General features: G+C 32.4%; 1 protein-coding gene across 1 annotated transcript in view; it reads right to left on the bottom strand.

Annotated features, from left to right (window-relative positions):
* Window positions 1–18,791, bottom strand: part of LOC145323803 (uncharacterized) — a 145,768-nt gene that overhangs the window by 31,009 nt on the left and 95,968 nt on the right. Inside the window, exons 10-15 of the mRNA XM_080166361.1 lie at window positions 14,199–14,249; window positions 13,417–13,621; window positions 6,430–6,537; window positions 6,054–6,184; window positions 4,837–5,581; window positions 3,917–4,526 (exon numbers count right to left, since the gene is read on the bottom strand). Coding sequence (XP_080022487.1) covers window positions 5,117–5,581; window positions 6,054–6,184; window positions 6,430–6,537; window positions 13,417–13,621; window positions 14,199–14,249 — 960 coding nt within the window. The 3' untranslated portion in view covers window positions 3,917–4,526; window positions 4,837–5,116. The remainder of the gene's footprint in view (window positions 1–3,916; window positions 4,527–4,836; window positions 5,582–6,053; window positions 6,185–6,429; window positions 6,538–13,416; window positions 13,622–14,198; window positions 14,250–18,791) is intronic.

Below are 18,791 nucleotides of genomic sequence, written 5' to 3'. Positions count from 1 at the left end.
ATCGAAATGAATGCACACTAAGACTTCAAATTGTATTCGTTTAATTTAACCAACCCTTGTAAAATCTAGAAATTTAATGTTGACATTAAATTTCCATGAATTATGTTGACTAAAAGTATTGATGGTCTCAAGAATGACATGAAATATCAAGATTTTATATCGACTAAGTGGTCTTGGCTGAGATAATATCGACATCCTTTTTTTAAAATAAAATTGTTGACCAAATTTTTTGTCGACTGGCTGACATGATTTCGACATGTCGGCAGTCTAATGACGTTATAAATATTTACTTATGTTGACTTAATAACATTATGACTTATTGACAGGTCGACTATAGTCTTATATTGATCTAATAACAGCACAAAAGATTAACAGGGGTGGTAAGGGTCATTTACTTTATCAAGCAATTAGAATCCAAAAGTGGTAGGATGTTTGTATGTTTGTCTGTTTGTTTTCAGGGTAGATAGCTAATCAAATATTTTTTATTTGGTTTTGAATTTTTTTTTTCATTTTAATGAAAAAGACTTAAAACTCGAAAAAAGACAACTTATATTTACAAAATTTGACTCTGAACTACTGTATCGTCGAAGCTTTATGACTATTTTGGCCCTAAATTCGACATGAATATCGGTAATAAGTCAGCTATTACCTCCAAGATGAATATGTCATCAGTTTAGGTTGCTATTTCTCCTGTCATTTATTGGTCAGTTCGTTCGACTAGTAGGAGGGGAGAGGGATGGGATAAAGTGGTGGAATCGTTGATTTAGTCCGCTAAAAGTTCCCCTTTATTAGGGTACATGATAATCTGTTGTAATATCCAATTAATAATAAATCCATTAATAGTCGATATAACTATTTAATTATGTGTCAACCCCACGTTAATAAAACAACAGAGGTGGATTCTTAAAAAAAATTTGCTCCACTAATCGCTTAGTGGGGCAAAATTATTTTCGTGAAAAATCCACCAAAATCACATTAAAAATCTACAAAAATAAAACAAATCATAGAAGGGTTATTAACATAAGATTTTATTTAATTTTTGTAGATATTTTTATGTGATTTTGTAGGATTTTTCACAATTTTGCGCCACTAAGCGATTAGTTTTAAAAGAATCCACCTCAGTACTTTAATTTTAAACCGTTATTTAATCTTTTTCTTAATTAAAATGTTATTTCCTTAACATTCTAATTATCTTAAATCCAACTATTCTAAAACTTTTTTTCTATTCTTTTGAATATAAAAGAATTAATTACCTATGTCAATTCTAATTATTCTTTTCATTTTAAGCGAAGCCTTTATATATTTAGGTTTGTTGCAAACGAACGTTCGTTCGTCCGTAAAGAATCGTTCTGATTGTTAATTAAGATATTAAGTACTCAAAAGTTTATATGTTTTTTTTAATGTTGATATTTTAGCATTTTAGGAAATTTTATTCCTATGACGAATTGGCACACTGATGAAAGCGAAGCATCTCCAAAATCAAGTCTTACAAATTTTAGAATTTCCATATTAAGTATCCTTTTAAAAAGTTAATATGCTAAGCAGTCCAAGCTTTTTCATTTTTTTTTTTTTTTGGGGGGGGGGTTAATAAAACTTCCCCTCCCCCCTATTGGACGTTCTTGATGCTAAGTTGACAAGAATTTTAACTAAACACTTTGTATAAAGGAAGTACAACTTTAATTGATAATTAAATTTGGGTTTTAGAGTCCTTAGAAACATTATGATAACATAAAAAAAGGGAGAGGTTACTGGACTGTAAATTACACTGGTACCCAAAGTTTTATAACCCAGTTACAATATTCGTTTTTTCCAAACTAGTAGTGTCCAAACTTTTAAACCAATAATCTAATTTCATAATGGGAAATATTGTTTATCATCATTGAGGAAGTATTTATCGTTCATTGTCTTATCCCTTAGGATTCTGGATAAATGGCATTATGACTATAGTCCTATGTTGATTCAATAACAGCACTTTTAAAAATGTAAATGTCATACTCTTAAAATAAAACAATTAAAGAAACATTAAAATAAATTAAAGGAATAATGAACCTTTTTCAAATGCTAGGGCAACACCATAACGTAAAAAAAGCACGCCCTTATTTACTAAACGCCTTAATTGAGGGTGCAGCTACTCTATAATTGTTGTCATGCGCCTTGCATAGCAGTAATGTGTTCTGATATGTCAGGTTTGGTATAAAGAAATTTAATTCTTAGTAGCCTAAAACCATCCTGGCACATCTGTAAAGATTCCCTATGATTGAGAAAAGACCAAATTGCTGCAAAATGGTGTCAAAAATGATTCATATGACGTCATAAAATGAGGGAGATGAGAGGAGAAGTAGGAAAAACACCCCCTAAAAAAGAGATGGATAATCCCTCATTTTTTTGACACAATTTTGCAGCAGTTTGTCTTGAGAACTTATTTGGTTTAGTGGTTAGTGAAATACTAACAAGAAAACAAAAAATAGCACTACTTTAAGCAATGGGATAGTTGCTTTAAACCATTGAATTTGCATTTGTCAACAAAACTGTCACAGATTTACTCTGCGCTACTTATGAAGATCATTGTCCTTGTTATTTGTTAATTGATATTGACACACCCAGCTAATTTTGCACAATCAGAGCAACAATTTTTTTTATGAACAAAAAATCAATGCCATTGCCACAATTAAAGATAAATAATTGGATAGATAGATGAGTTGATAGATAGATAGAAATGAAAGATATTATTGAAAAGATAGATAAAATAAAATAAAATATAGTCAAAATAGTTAATTTGATAGAGAAAGAGAGAGAGAGAGAGAGAGAGAGAGAGAGAGAGAGAGAGAGAGAGAGAGAGAGAGAGAGAGAGAGAGAGAGAGAGAGAGAGAGAGAGAGAGGGATAGAGAAAGAAAGATAGATAAAAAGAGAGCGAGAGAGAGAGAGAGAGAGAGAGATAGCGATATATGTTCAAAATCAACTGTGGGGTGAGATTTAACTTACAATATCTAAATTATTATAATTTATTCTTCCATCTCATGGAGGTTTTCATCCTTGTTATGTAAAATTTTCTTATATTTAATAGCGGGAGATTGATATAAAATAGATAGATAGAGGAAGAGAGAGAGAGAGAGAGAGAGAGAGAGAGAGAGAGAGAGAAAGAGAGAGGATAAATAAAGAAAGAGATAAAAAAGACAAAACAATCCTATTACATAAAGTAGATTGAACATGCACGTGCTCCTTGAGGCGTCTAGGGGCGTATCCGCTAGTTAATAAATAAAGTATAAGAGACATTAATAAGAAATATGAGGCAAAAAATATATAAAAGATAAATAGAAAGATAAATGGAAGCTAGTAAAAGTGACTGACTCAGATTATGACGTCAAAAAAATTAACCAATGAGAGGCCAGTATACACTGTAATTGACCAATATGGTAAAATTTATATTATTATTCCTATTTACCCTCGGGAGAATTAGTCCAAGTATTTTTATATTTCTAGGACATGGATATGTTAATGCAGAATAATTTATATTTATCCTCAGGAGAATTAGTCCAAGTATTTTGTATTTCTAGGACATGGATATGTTAAAGGAGAATTATTTATATTTATCATAGAGAGAATTAGTCCAAGAAAGAGATTATAAAATAAGTAATTTCTGTAAAATTACGAAACCTTTATAAAAATAAGCATGGGTGTCTTTAGAAGTTTGACAGACAGAAAGACGTACAAAGTATACTAAGTACTGGATGTACAATGTACATTGATACCCCAAAATTTTAGCCGTAGTTAAAATCATTTCCTCATAGCGTTACAAACAAAATGTCTTTTAAGACAGCAAAACAGCCGTTTCTTGAATTTTACTGAACAAACGTAAATTCAAACATTCAGCTGCTTTAGTTTACACGATTGAATATAAAAATCATGATCAACTTACCTAATTTTGGAGGATGTACTTTTCCCCAACTGTACAGTGTTCAGCTAGCAGTAATTAGTACAGAGGCAACAAATTAAAAAAATATCCTTGGGAGTAGGCTATGTTGAATTGCTCCAAATAGCACACAATCCAATTAATAAGGAGGGGCCAAGATACTCCCCCACCTCCCCCCCCCTTCTTTCTCACACAGATTTTTATATATTTAGCTCTTTAGCCCGCAGTTTTTGATGTAGTTCCACTTGGCTGGCTTTCAAAGCCACCAAGACCTTGACAAACAGTCACTTGTTGCGGTTTCCATAGTTATCTCACTCATATAGATTACAGTATATATCATTAAAAACTGCGGTGTTTTGAAATTGTGACAGTCTATTTTAGGCACTATAGAACAAGAATGTGTGCACTAGGTGTAGGAGGAAAGGCTTGCAAGGGGAACACCAAGGCATGTAAGATAATTCCTACCACCTTTTTCCATACAAAAGGAGATAAGGGTAACACTTAAGAGGAGCAAGTTGTACACCCCTCTCCGGACAAGGAGCAATGTGTTGCAGTGTAGCAGAACAGAAGACAGCCAATAAAAAAGGAAGTTAACTGTCATCACATCTCACCAGCCCTTTATTATTTTATAACAAGGTTATTTATATGCAAGAATTTGAAACAAGATTTACAGTAATGCTCATAAACAGCCGGACCTAACGGTAAAATAATTCTAAAGAAGCTTTTATTGGTCCTTGTCCGTTCAAGGGTTATTACATCAACCCTTAAAAATAAAAATCTAAATCTCGTCCCCAAAAAGCTAAGGGAAAAGCTATGGGTAAAATTTTGATTAAAACTTCAAATTGTACTTTAACGGTTTATTTTCTTATAGTTCATACTTTTAAAAAAATAATTATATAATAAATATGCTTTAACAAATAAATAACCTTGTTATAATTGTGTCTGTTAAAATTTTGTTGTTCTACATCATGTTAAATTCTCTTTTCAAGTTAACAAAAAGAGATTGCATCACTTTTAATGTTTTTTATCATTGTTACCAACAAGGAACCTTGAGGCACACCATTTTTAGTTAGTTCATTGGCGGATTTATAATCCCATTTTTGACGATTTTTTTTATAAATCCATCTTAGTGGATTTTTAATAACTACTAGAATCACATTTTAATAAGTTCATAACATTTTTGTCCAAGATTTTCTGCTATTGGTATTATAGCAAATTCTTTCTGTCAATGGCTTTGATTCTAAGCCACAGGAAAACAATGGTGATGAGCGCAATGATGAGCAGCATGAGCATGGTAATGGTGACTCCAACGAACGCCGCCGTGTCAATGCATACAGCCTCAGCTGGCACTGAATTTGTATTGATAACAACCTCCTCTTCTCCCTTCTCATTCAGCTGGAATTGAACGTCTGAAGGGGCAACAACACGAATGACACGTTCTGTTTCAATATCAGCCTGTTCAACGTCATTGTTAGCAGCATTGGTTTCAGAAGCGCGGGTAGTCTCATCAACTGATTCGTCCTCAGATGTAGTCTCACGGCGGACAATGTGGAGGATTCTGTTGCCGTTCGCATCAACAGGAGTTGGGCTGCGACGCTTGCGAGATTTTTCATCGCCAGCAGTTTCGGCGGGTGTGTCAATAGCATTAACAGCATCACTGGAATCTTCCTCCTGAAATAAGTAAAAAGATTCAGCTGCTTGTTTGTGTTTTTATGTTTAATTTATCATCTATCCAACCATTTAGTATCCTATTACATACAGTAAAGGTATTTTTGTCTTTAGCTTAAGATTTCGATAACTACTGAACCATTTTCAGTTCCCTATTCTAGGGAACCTTAACATAGGCACCGGGATTGTTTTAGGCTGTGATTTATAAAATCAATCTATTGGTGTCTGCTTAATCTAATCTACATATATCTTTTTAATGCACATAATCAGTCAACCTGTATATATACTTCTGGCAATCTAGTTATCCAGCTCTTTAGAAGTGCTGGAAAGTGTCATGTGTGACGTTATAAAAACATGCTTAAAAAGGAGGGATGAGAGGAGTAGTGGGAAAGGACACCCCTAGATTAGAGATGGATAATACACGAACTTTTATGACATCAAACTTGATACTTTCGAGAGCTTCAGCTCTTTTTACCTGTACAGCATTGAAGTCAGTCATGCTAACAGCAGCCTCCTCAACAGTCTCTCCATCCTCAAAGTCTAGGGAGCGGGGCTTACCGCCAGCAATGGCGTTATTGTCCTCTACACTGGCGTTACTAGCATCTCCTATAAATAATATCATTAGTATTAAAAGTAAAAAAATAGAGGGTGAAGGGGTTAAATAACTGTATATCCCGTGAACCCTGTGCCGACTCTCAATTGGGTCTTTGAATGTCAGTAATTAAGCATCGTATAAATATAAATACAGATAAGTCGGTACAAAAGAGCAGAAAGCCATTTGCTAGCAGGTGTGATCTATCTATCTATCTATCTATTTATTTATCTATCTAACAATCTATCTATCTACAAACCTGTTCTCTTCTGGAAAGCGGCCTCTGGTGCCTTGTATGCCTCAGGTTTCAATGGAATGCTGGAGGTTGGGTTGGTACGTCCTTGTACAACGGACACACGTCTCTGACCTAAAAACACGTTGATTATATAATTGCTTCGCTCCAAAATTGTAATTTACAGAAGGGCTTAATTTTGTTTATCTCAATTGGAGATGTCCATCAATTTATCGTCCATTGTCTTATCCCTTAAGATCCCTGATCCAGTTACGCAATAATCTGCTACGAAACACATGGACCTTAAAAGATTCGCAGAAAAAATTGCAAATAGTAACCTTTCTTTTTGCTAAGTAGCGGAGCTACTCTATAATTGATATGTCGGCATTTTATCTCACTACGCACTTACGCACACAAACACTTTTTTAGTAGAGATACTCTCATATTAAAGGGATTACAAAATCGTAGTGCTATTATACGTTTAAAAGCTTTGCTAGTCAGGGATCGGAAGCCTCACGTAAGCCGCGTGTAAGCCTCAGTGAAATCGTGATTTTTTTACAATAAAATTCAGCTGGATGTATAAAACGGCTCTTTAGCAGACAATGCCTTCTTTCTGAAATTTTTTTTCTGCTCACAAGCAGGTTTAAAACTGAGGCTTATGCGCGGCTTACGTGAGGCTTCCGATCCCTGTTGCTAGTAATCTACTTCTTAAAGTTTAAACTTTTAGTAAATTAATTATTAAATATATCAAATATTTTTCCAAATTACAGTTTAGTGTTCTTTTTTCAAACTTTTATAATCTAGCAGGAAAAAGATTATTTTTAGTTACCAAATGTAAAATTTTGCTTTATAATAATTTGGGGAAATTAATCAAATTATCGTTCATTGTCTTAGCACTACAGTGAAACTTTACAAAAAAAATCTCTATGATAAGTTAAATCGATATACAACCTTTGGTTATAGTCCCTTTAGTGGAAACGCCCCTCAAGGGGCGATATTTTGAAAATATCTTTTTATAGGATATTTTAGGTTATATTGGGTTAGGTGATTGCCCCGCAGGGGCTAGAAATAGGAGAAAACCTACTGTGATAATACGAAGAAATGCTCCTTAAGGGGTGTTGCCACAAAAGGGACTATACCCCAACCTTTTCTTTCCCACAAACATTTATTTTTAAAAGGATTACTCACAAGAATTGGGGAGAGGATAAATTTATCGTCCATTGTCCTATCCCCTGATGAGAACCCATTAGAAGAAGGCCGTGAAAGAACGAGTTTAATCAAGAACAATGGCATCGGATATGGGCGCAGCTTTTAAAGAAAAGGAATCCTTTTATAAAAGTAACAGGATGTTTGTGATTTTGTGTCTGTCTGTGGGTCCCGAAGAATCTTGCTGACCACTGAACCGATATGTTTCTCCTAACAATGTAGCTTCTTATAGATCCTGGAAAGTTTTAAAACTATTTTGGGGGGAAGATACCACCACCTTTTTTAGAGAAATCGTCTCCTTTTTTTGTATATAGCTTAATTAAGTTTTTCATAACTACTTTTAATCGAATGAGTTTTCAATTTTGGGAAAGCTTAACATAGGACCCAGGATAATTGTTTATAGATTTAAATCTTAGGGTGGTTTTGGTTTATTTTTCTGCCAATTCTTTTCCCCTTTGATTAAGGAGCTATTAGATGATAGTAGAGTATAATTTAAACTTAATTAGATAATTTGAAGTGAAGACTTTACATTTTATCGAAATAATTTCATTTGACACCCTTAATAGAAACCTATATATACCATGTAACGATAATATAGTCTGTTGATAAGCATACTTTTACAGACAGACAGACGGACAAACTTACCACCACTACATGTAGAGTAGTACCGCTACTAAAAAAATGAAAGTTATGATTAATGAAATGGGTTGATGGGCTAGGGGTGCGATCAATTCCACATAATAATATCAGCACAACCGCATATTATTTTTTAACATCACAAATTACCCAGAGAGAGAGAGAGAGAGGGGACAATGAGCTGTTCATTACACTAGTCCCCAAAGTTTTATAATAACGTTTTATTTTTTCGTTGGCTTGACAACTTTGGGACCTTCAGTGAATTTTGATTAGTTAGTTTATTTAGTTGGGTGTTCTAACGTTTCAACCACTAATTTTAATCTACAGATTGGGTAATTTTGTGTATTATCATTGAGGATGTACATCAATTTATCGGCCATTGTCTTATCCCTTTAGATCCATGAAAATTTCCCCCCTTTATATTAACTTAACTCTTGTTATTAACACCCCATTTTAATTATTTGCCATTGTGTGTTTATTGCGATTATGAAGCACAATGTGGATGTAATAATATACGGAGATGATGTCACACAAATGGTGTATATATGAAAAATACGAAATAAAAGGATACATATGTAGTTGTTGCCTGTACATTAAGTTCTCGAAAACGGTTGAGTGTCAAGAAAGCTTTTTTTATTGAATCAAGACAGGTTTTAGGCTATCATTATTATTAATGCTTAATGCTGTTTTTCTACAGACGTTAATATAATACAATTTAGATTTGAAAAGTAGGACTTAATTTGAAAAATTAAATAGTCTAAAACCATCCCAGGACCTACATGAAGCTTCCCTTAAATGGAAAACTCAATCGGTTCAGTGGTTCTTAAGCTAAATACAGAAAACCCATACTAATTTATGTAATAGAATGATAGTAAAAATAGAAATTTTACTTTTTTCTTTACCCCCCAAAAAAAGGATGCTATAGAACGTATATTAAAAAACAAAGACAAAAATTTCCACATGTAGCACAACAAATCATTTTTTATAATATTTTGTTTTTTATACTGACACAGTACATAGGAAAATTAATTTCCAGTATGGCTTCAAAAACAATTAATATCCACTTGATTAAAACCGGTTCTGAGTCATACTGAAAAATCATGCATTGGTATCAAATTCTAATTCAATTCCTATCAATAATAATTATTCAAATAAATATCCACGGAAAGCTGTCTTTAATAGGATGCGGTAAATAGCTATTCTCATACTAAAGATGTTTAAGAAACGAATCATATCATAAAGACAGATACATTACACATATCCAATAGAACGAATAGACATTATTTTCTATTGATTTAGAAGAAAAAATTTAATGGCAATTTTCTTCTTTTTTTGTTGCGTTTGAGTACCTTAGAACAGACTTATTTAAAAAAAACTTAAATTATCTAAAAATAAGAGGTCCACAAAAAAACCGATTGCATATCTAATCTATAGAAAATTTTACATCTACTACTTACTAAAAACACCGACAACCTATAAAAATAAAAATTAAGCCACCTTCTCTAAAGAAATTGGGATGACGGACAACATTATTATATCTTAAGAAATAAATAGGTTAAACAATTTTTCCCACCGAATCTTAACTATCAAAGCATGAAATTAAAAATTTCCTAAAACTAAAGAATTTTTGACGAGAAACGGTCAAATATAAAAAAATAGGTTAAACAAGGATGACAACATCCATAAGTAGCGAAGCACAAAAAAATCATATACGTATATTTAAAGTGTATTCATTAATTGATTTATTGGAGAAAATAAACAAGAAACCCTGTTTTATTTTGTATAACGATGATGGTCAAAGTAAATTACATAAATGATGCTCATAACAATGGGAAAAATTATTTTGATACTGATATCCCAAAAAGTTTTAAAATTGGACCAAAAACACCAAAGATATGGGGAAATATGTAAAACATATAAAAATAGCAAAAACCTGCTAAAAGACAGTCTGACCGCCATTCTTGTTTTCTTAAAACGACAGGAAATTTAATTTTTAAATCCTTAACTTAATAAAATTTGAAAAATCGGACTATATACATCAACGATGTAGAAAAATTTAAAAATAGCCAAAAACCTGCAAAAAGCAAGTCTAACCGTCATGGTTGTTTGCTTTAAACAACAGGAAATTTAATTTTGATATGTATAACTGAAAAAATTTTGAAAATTGTACCATAAACACCAAAGATATGGAGAAAAATGTGAAAAATACAAAAATAGCCTAAAACCTGCTGAAAGGCAGTCAGGCTGTCATAGTTGTTTTCTTTAAAGGACAGGAAATTTAATTTTGATATCTATAACTAAAAAATTTTGGAAATCGGACCATAAACACCAAAGATATGGAGAAAAATGTGAAAAATACAAAAATAGCCTAAAACCTGCTAAAAAGTGGTCCTATCGCCATCGATGTTTTAGAATTAATTGTGCTCCTTAATGATGGGAACGTTGTCAAAAAATTTCAGCATTCTACCTTTTACAGGAGCTGAGTAAATCCCATTTCCCCCATAGCGTTACGGACTGACGGACTGACGGACGGACTGACGGACGGACAAGGTGAATTATAGAGTAGCTTCGCTACTAAAAATTATAGGTATATTAAGCTTTTGTTATTAATTAATTGGATATTTGTACAGTAATATCTCTAAAACATCTTGGCCTGTATTAAATACTGATGATATTAAAAGAGAAAGAGAGATAGAGAGATAGATAGATAGAAGATAGAAAGAGAAAGAGAAAGAGAGAGAGATACAGAGAGATAGGGGGAGAGAGAAAGACAGAATAGAGAAAAAGAAATGGGTGAATACATAGAGAGAATGAAAAAATTAGAAATCTATTATTTTCCATTTTCCTACCCCTGCTTTTTCTTTATTCTTACTGCATAATACTTTACTTTTCTTGCTATAGCTACGCTGTTCATGAACTAAGTTATCCTTGATTTCCCCGGAAAAAAATCCAACAATCAATTATTTTTTTCCACCAAAACGCAACATACAACAACACATTAAAGTAAACGTTTCAAATCATTAAAATCTATTTTTTCAAAATGATTATATTTTTGGTGCTCATGCGGTCCAACAAATTACGCGTAGAGCAAAATGAAGACAATAGTAGTAGTAGTAGATACCTTATTTTTGTCTGTAGCAAAGGATCTCGCAAACCGCTAAACCGACATGGTTCTCATGAACAGTGATGCTTCTTATAGGTTCAGGGAAGGTTTTTGCATATTTTCAGAGAGGGTACCCCCCTCCCAAGTATAAAAGGTTTTAGGCTATCTAAAGGAGGGGAGGTTGTAATCCACACCCTTTCTTTCCAAAGCAAGAAAAAAGTACCCTACTATCAAACCTGTCAAAAATCTTAAATTAATTTTTTGTTATTTTTACAATTGTACAAAAACATATATTAACCATGAAAAAAAGCATTAAAGAAATTGAAAAGTATTTTTTTACGTGTAAAAATCACAACAACGTGAATGATTGATTATTTGTGTTGGTTTAAGTAGCGAAGCAGCTTTAGAAGTATATAATGTCCAAACGTCCCGTTTTGTTGACCCAAGGGACAGAAGGCCTGGGACTATTAAAATGGGATTAATCCAATGCTTTTTCTTTTCTTTGTCAATTGACTATAATAAGCTTAGTTTAAAAAAAATCAGTTTAATATCAGTGGCTTTGGTTATAGCATCACTTTTGGAAAATGGGGTAAGGAGGCAAAAAAATATCCAAAGACTTAAATTTTTCAAAAACTATCACGGGAGATAAGTGAAGATTCATTAAAATCGGTGTAAATTGGTTCAGTAGCTACGAGACCTTAACTTAACAGATATACCAAAAAATAGATTTATTATCTTTAAAAATCTTATATTAAAGATAATAAAATCTAAGATAACAAGGATGACAACATCCATAAAAGCGAAGCACTGAAACGGTAGGACAAACGGACATTAACACTTGTCTAGTGTCTGAACTGAATAATCAGAATATAAAAGTATCTAAATAGTCGAATCAAAATTGTAAGTAAATTTTTGATAACTGCTTGATACAGGATAATGTTTTGGACATACTTACATTTTTAGGACTTGATTATAGAGTTGCTTTGCTTATACTATTGTTCTTTGTTGTCCCAGGAATCAAAATACCAAAAATCAGATCAAACGGATAATTCGATCACATAAAAATTTGTTGTTAAAAAAGTAGAAAAATCAACATGTTTAAAATGGACATACGGACATTCTGGTAATGATTATAGAGTTGCTACGCTTTCTAAATCGTACCTAACTACTACAGGAATCATCATGCAAAGTTTGAAATCGATAGGACAATTCTAACATGCCTAAATTAACGAATAAAAGCTATCTATCTCGGACGGACTGACCGACCCTAATTATAGAAAAGCTTCGCTTTTAAAAATAAGTTCTGAGACTTGTGATTTATTATCACCCAAAGAAAGATGGGAAAACGGGTTCTTTGATATTTAATAACAAACTATTACAATGTGATAACAGTACACGTAGTAGTTTTATGGTATTGTAATATTACTTTCCTTAAAAGACTATGGAAACCATAATAAAAGGTTAAATAAGTTGTGCATTCACTCACGCATATCTTTGTTATCATCATAACCAAGAATAGAGCCTTGTGGTGCTCCTTGAAATTATATATATTCACTTCTGTATGTGTATCATATTAGCAAATCATCAGAATCAAGAACAGAGCCCTGTGGTATTCCATGAAATTAAATTCACTTCTGTATATGTATCATATTATTAAATCTTCAGATATGCAGATTATTAAAACAGCACAAACTGCCCCTTTTCTCCTTTGGTCATTATCAAAATCCCTATACAAAATATCCCCCTACTCAAACTATTAATGTCGCGCACTTGACAGAGTAGCAGTAGGGACCGTTTTTAACGTCTTTAGTTATGCTGCGGTGGTAAGCAGAGATTCGAACATATCACCTCCCCAACGACTACCGGATGCGCTACGTGTTGAGCCACGTTCTCGGGTAATAATATGCGTTAGTGAAGTGACACTGCTAAATGATTGTCGTGGTGCCCCCATCTTGAAAACTAATCATTTCTACTACAAACATTTCGTAACAATGGATATAGAATATACGTGGATATTATGACGGAGGAATCTAGTCATCAAATTACGTATATAATTCTGTAAATCTGACCTGCTTGATATTGTGGCTGTCTGTTGTACTGTTGGACTGGTCCGGCGGCGGGTGCACCATAGCTGTCGATAGCAGGGGCCTGGGGCGCACCATAGCTGTCAATGGCGGGGGCCTGCGGGGCGCCGTAGCTGTCCACGTCGGGAGCGGCGGAGAGAGGAGCGGTCTGACCACCGCACACAGGATCAGGGCATGAGCCGCGGCATACCTAGGTAGAATGATATTAAAAAACTATACAAGATATACGGTTTTTTAAGGCATAACATTTTTATTGAAATTCCAAGTTACGACTGGTATCCAAAGTTTTGTAATATCATTACCCTATTCCTAGGGTCAAAAACTTTGGGTACTTTTATTAAAATTTGGTTGGTTTATAACTAGAAAGTGTCCAAACTTTACAACCAATAATTTTGATCTACTGAAGATGTAATTTTGTTTATAATCATTGGGGATGTATAATTTATTGTTCATTGTCTTATCTTTTAAGATCCCTGACTAATGAATTATAAGAAAACACAAGCGCCCAGGGATCTTAAGGGATAAGACAATATAAGATAAATTAATGTATGCACAATTTCTCCTTGTGTAAGTTTAAATAATTTATTAAACCATTCTCATTTGAATCAACCAATCAAGAGTTCGAAAAATACCCACAGTTTGAAACTTGAAAGCCAACGAATGAGAGATAATATTTATACAACTTTGTATACCAGTGTAATTTACAGTCCAAAGTCCCCTCCCTCCATGCAAACTTGGAGCGAAGCAGTTCTATAATTAATGTATACCTGTACAACACACTGGAAATGGACGTTCATGCTGTCGGGGAACTTGAAAGCCTAAAATAGATGAATAGATTATTGAGAGATAGAAAGATAGATGGATAGATGTATAAATAGATGTATAAATAAATAGATAGATGTATAAATAGATGGATAGATGTATAACTAGATAGATAGATGTATAACTAGATAGATCGATGTATAAATAGATAGATCGATGTATAACTAGATAGATAGATGTATAACTAGATGGATAGATGTATAATTAGTTGGATAGATGTAAAACTAGATGGATAGATGTATAAATAGATGGATAGATGTATAAATAGATTGATAGATGTATAAATAGATGGATAAATGTATAAATAGATGGATAGATGAATAAATAGATGGATTGATGTAAAACTAGATGGATAGATGTTTAAATAGATAAAAATATGTATAAATAGATGGATAGATGTATACCTAGATGGATAGATGTATAAATAGATAAATATATGTATAAATGGATGGATAGATGTTTAAATAGATGGATAGATGTATAAATAGATGGATAGATGAATAAATAGATGGATTGATGTAAAACTAGATGGATAGATGTATAACTAGATAAATAGATGTATAACTAGATGGATAGATGTATAACTAGATTGATAGATGTATAAATAGATAGATAGATGTATAACTAGATGGATAGATGTATAAATAGATGGATAGATGTATAAAAGATGGATAGATGAATAAATAGATTGATAAATGAATTAATGGATAGATAAATGAGACTTTTAAGGAATTAAGCATATGATTTTTATTTACGTTTCCGTGGCAAATTTATTATTATAATAAACATGATTTTTCTTTTCGGTTCAAAACCAGTTTGCGTCCAGCTGAAAAATTCAGCAAATTTTGGGCTATGAAGAGAAAAAAAACCCAGCAATTATACATAGTTTCAAAAAGCATTTAAGCTCATTAAAAAAAGTACATTTGCATCAGTGCTTTTCAAGATTTTCACGATAATTGTTAAAATACTAGACATCCAGGCTTGCCCTCCCATTTCTAATTGCTAATAAATTTTAAAACTTAAAAAGGTCAGCTGATGAAACTGCGAATTATGCTGTAGGTAGAGTAGCGAAGCTACCCTAGATTAGGGTATTTTCCGTACGACTGTATGTTTTTTCTAAATAAAAAGAAATATTCAAATTTTATAATACTGCATTAAGAAATTAAGACTTAGTAAACCCCAGGATTACAAGAGTCCAAACTTTTCACATATGATTTAAAAGGGTTATTTTGTTAAAGATAATTGAGGTTATACATAAATCAAAAATCCATTTTCTTATCCGTTAAGATCTCTGGTTAAAAATGTACTATGCTGTTATAGCTGCTCTACTAGTACTTATCCTATAATATAAAGTAGTAAGTTTTTTTTATCTGAAGCTGAAGATCTCATAAAATACTATTCTAAATTGGATATGCTTATCAAAGAAGCATTATTGATGTCTTAGGGGTAGTTTTAGGCCATTTTCTAGACCTCCCTGGCCCTTCCCTAGAGGCTAGGGGTGAAGCAACTAGAAGCTAATATAATAATTCAAACCTAGCTATACTAAAATTTTTGCAACAATTTATAAACATCCGCCAATAAATTTTAAGTAAAAAATTTCTTTTTAATAAACAAATTGGTTGAAGGAATGCAAAAAATAAAGCTATACTTTTAGATAGATAATTATAAATTATTTAAAAAAGAGAATTAAATTATCATACAGTAATGTAATAACTAAATACGGTAAAAATGGTTCCTACTAATGCTATGTCAGGTGCGCGACATAAATAGTTAGAATAGGGAATGCATTGGCAGATAAACAGGCGAATTTCTTTACCATGTACAGTTAGGACTTCTCAGACAAAGGTCGTGCAATCAAAGGGTTGATTGTCTGTTGGATGTTACTTAAACTAATATCCTTGGGTGTTTGAGTATCGCATCCCATTACAAGCGGATGATGCTATGGATTCTCTAGATGATCACTTAAAAATCAGAGAAGAATCCCACCCTAACGAGCTAAGGTATAGACATAAATACATACATACACAACTACTCTATTTCTAAAATATCTATTTTTAAAAAGAAATTAAGTTTGCACTGATATGTTTTTTTAAACAAGAGTGGGCAATCATTTCTGGCAAAATAGCAAATTATTACAACAGCACAAACTACCAGAGAGAGGGGACAATGGCTGTTTTTTATATAATTGTCCAAAGTTGTATAATAACGTTCTCTTATTCGTTGGCTTAAAAACTTTGGAGACTTTTGTAGATTTTTATTGGTTGATTCATTAATTTGAGTGTTTTAACCACTTATTCTATCGACCATTGTCTTATCCCTTTAGATCCCTATTGCTTTATTATTAAACACCCCCTCTAATATAAATATATTCGCTATTGTGTATTTTTTCGCTAATATGAAACACAATGTATATGTGATAATATGCGCAAATGAATGCACACCCAGGAATAAGGCCTTGATTAAATGGATATAAAATATGTGGATATTGTAAGAGATTCTCGTAGCTGGCTGAAATAAGGATACCCAACCCCCATCTTATGACTTCCTGGAGGAATATAATTTATACCTGGGCATCCGGCCCCTCAGGGCTAACAAAACTAGTTTAATCTTAGTTTTTCATTTTAATATCCGCAGAAAGCTTTTTATAATACGATGCGATAAATAACTATTATACAATGAATCTAAATTCTACCAAGAAAAGATTTACGATGAACTTCATTTTAAAAACACCACCATTAGCAATTTACAATTTTTACATTTAATTAAGGTCGTAAAATTTGCATTTTTCAAACAATTACTTTAAGCATATTTTGTAACTATGTATTTTTGTAATTAGCGCAGTTACTCTATAACCTGAGCTTGTCCGTACGGCAATTAACCGAAGGATTCTGCTGAACCGATATGGTTATCCTTCTTTTTGGTCCTGAAAAGTTTAACTATTTTGGTAAAGGGTACGATTAAAAGTACCCCCCCCCCCCTTCCCCGTTTCCTTCCTTCAAGTGCCCCTAGAGGCCTTTAAGGGCGAAAACGCTTTTCTAAAATATAGTTATTATTGCTGCGCTAATTTGGGACATAATAGACATTGTTCCTTTTACTACTAATTTTCAAAACGATGGTAGAAACAATTAGAAAATTAATTTGAGTATTTATGACTTAATTTATGCTTATTAAAAAGAAAGTTGCATTTTTCTGTTCTTCAAAAATCTCTTAAATGTTTTTTTTTATTGTTAGACGGAAGAACGGACAAAAGTACTATAGAGTAGCTTCGCTACTAAAATACATTTAGATTTATAGACTTCCAATCATTTTAATCACAAATAAATCTGATAAAAAAAACCTGTTCGAAAAAAATTTGGACAAACATTCTAGAAAAATAAAATAGTTTTAACAAGAGAAAGAAAATTAAAAGAAAACAATATTTAACTTCTGCCAGATACAAACTGATTTTTAACCGTGCTGTATATATGTATAAGAATTGTATTTCTATAGCTAAATTTGTCCATAAATAAGAAAATAAAAATCTTGGGATAAATTTTAAATTACAAGCATAATGAAAAAAAGTTGCCCGATATAAACTTGGGATAAGGCACCAATTTTCATTTTGGAGAGATTTTCAAAATTAACCTGCCCTAATTTTTATTTTAACAAACTTTTAAAATTTTTTTATGTTATTTAATTCCCTCTCCTGCGTTTTTATCCTTGACCTAGACTTAAGAAATTAAGATTAAGAGATCAAGTCGAGTATACGAAGAAGGATATTTTTACGGCCAGACAGCCAAACGGCTGGCAGCACCATGCTTTCAAATAATATGAATTAAATTAAGCATAGGAATCTCAAGGGATAAGACAATGGACGATAAATTGGTGTTCACTCCCTATGAAGACAAACAAAACTACTCCTTCCTCTAGATTGGATACTGCTAGTTTGCGTAACAAAAACTTGATTTAATAAAAGACCTCAATGATTTTAAGCCAACGAATGAGAGTATATGTTCCTAAAACTTTTTGGGATCAGTGTAATATACCAATGTATCCTGAATTAACAAGACTCAATGATTTCAGAAAGGGAGGGGACATTGGACTATAAATTACACTGGTATCCAAAGTTTTATGACAATAATATTTATTCTTTGGCCCAAAAACTTTGGATACCTTATTAATTTTATTGGTTTGTTCCAAGTAGTTATGTCTAAACTTTTTAACCAGTACTTTTGATCTACATAAGAGGTAATTTGTTTATCAAATAAGTTTACCGTCCATTGACTTATCCTCTAAGATTAATTATGCGCATTTTCTTTAGTCATGCGCTTTACCTTAAACAGCCTTTAAAGTTATCAAAAATGTACTTTTCGTATATTATACCGGATCCAAATTAGGAATATAAAAACATTTATAAAAGTTGATTTAGATAAGATCTATGGCCAAAAGCAATCACAATTCAAGGAGGGGGAACTATATAACGACTAATCATTAGTTAGACAGAATGTTTTGTTTTTTATTTGTTCTGTAATATCTTAGAAACTAGCAGGTTCAGCAAA

This window comes from Acartia tonsa, chromosome 7 (genome assembly GCF_053477335.1).
Source record: "Acartia tonsa isolate MP-2025a chromosome 7, ASM5347733v1, whole genome shotgun sequence".
NCBI classification, from domain to species: domain Eukaryota; kingdom Metazoa; phylum Arthropoda; class Copepoda; order Calanoida; family Acartiidae; genus Acartia; species Acartia tonsa.
The sequence above is the reverse complement of the archived record's forward strand: the minus strand, read 5'-3'. Positions and strand labels throughout refer to the sequence as shown.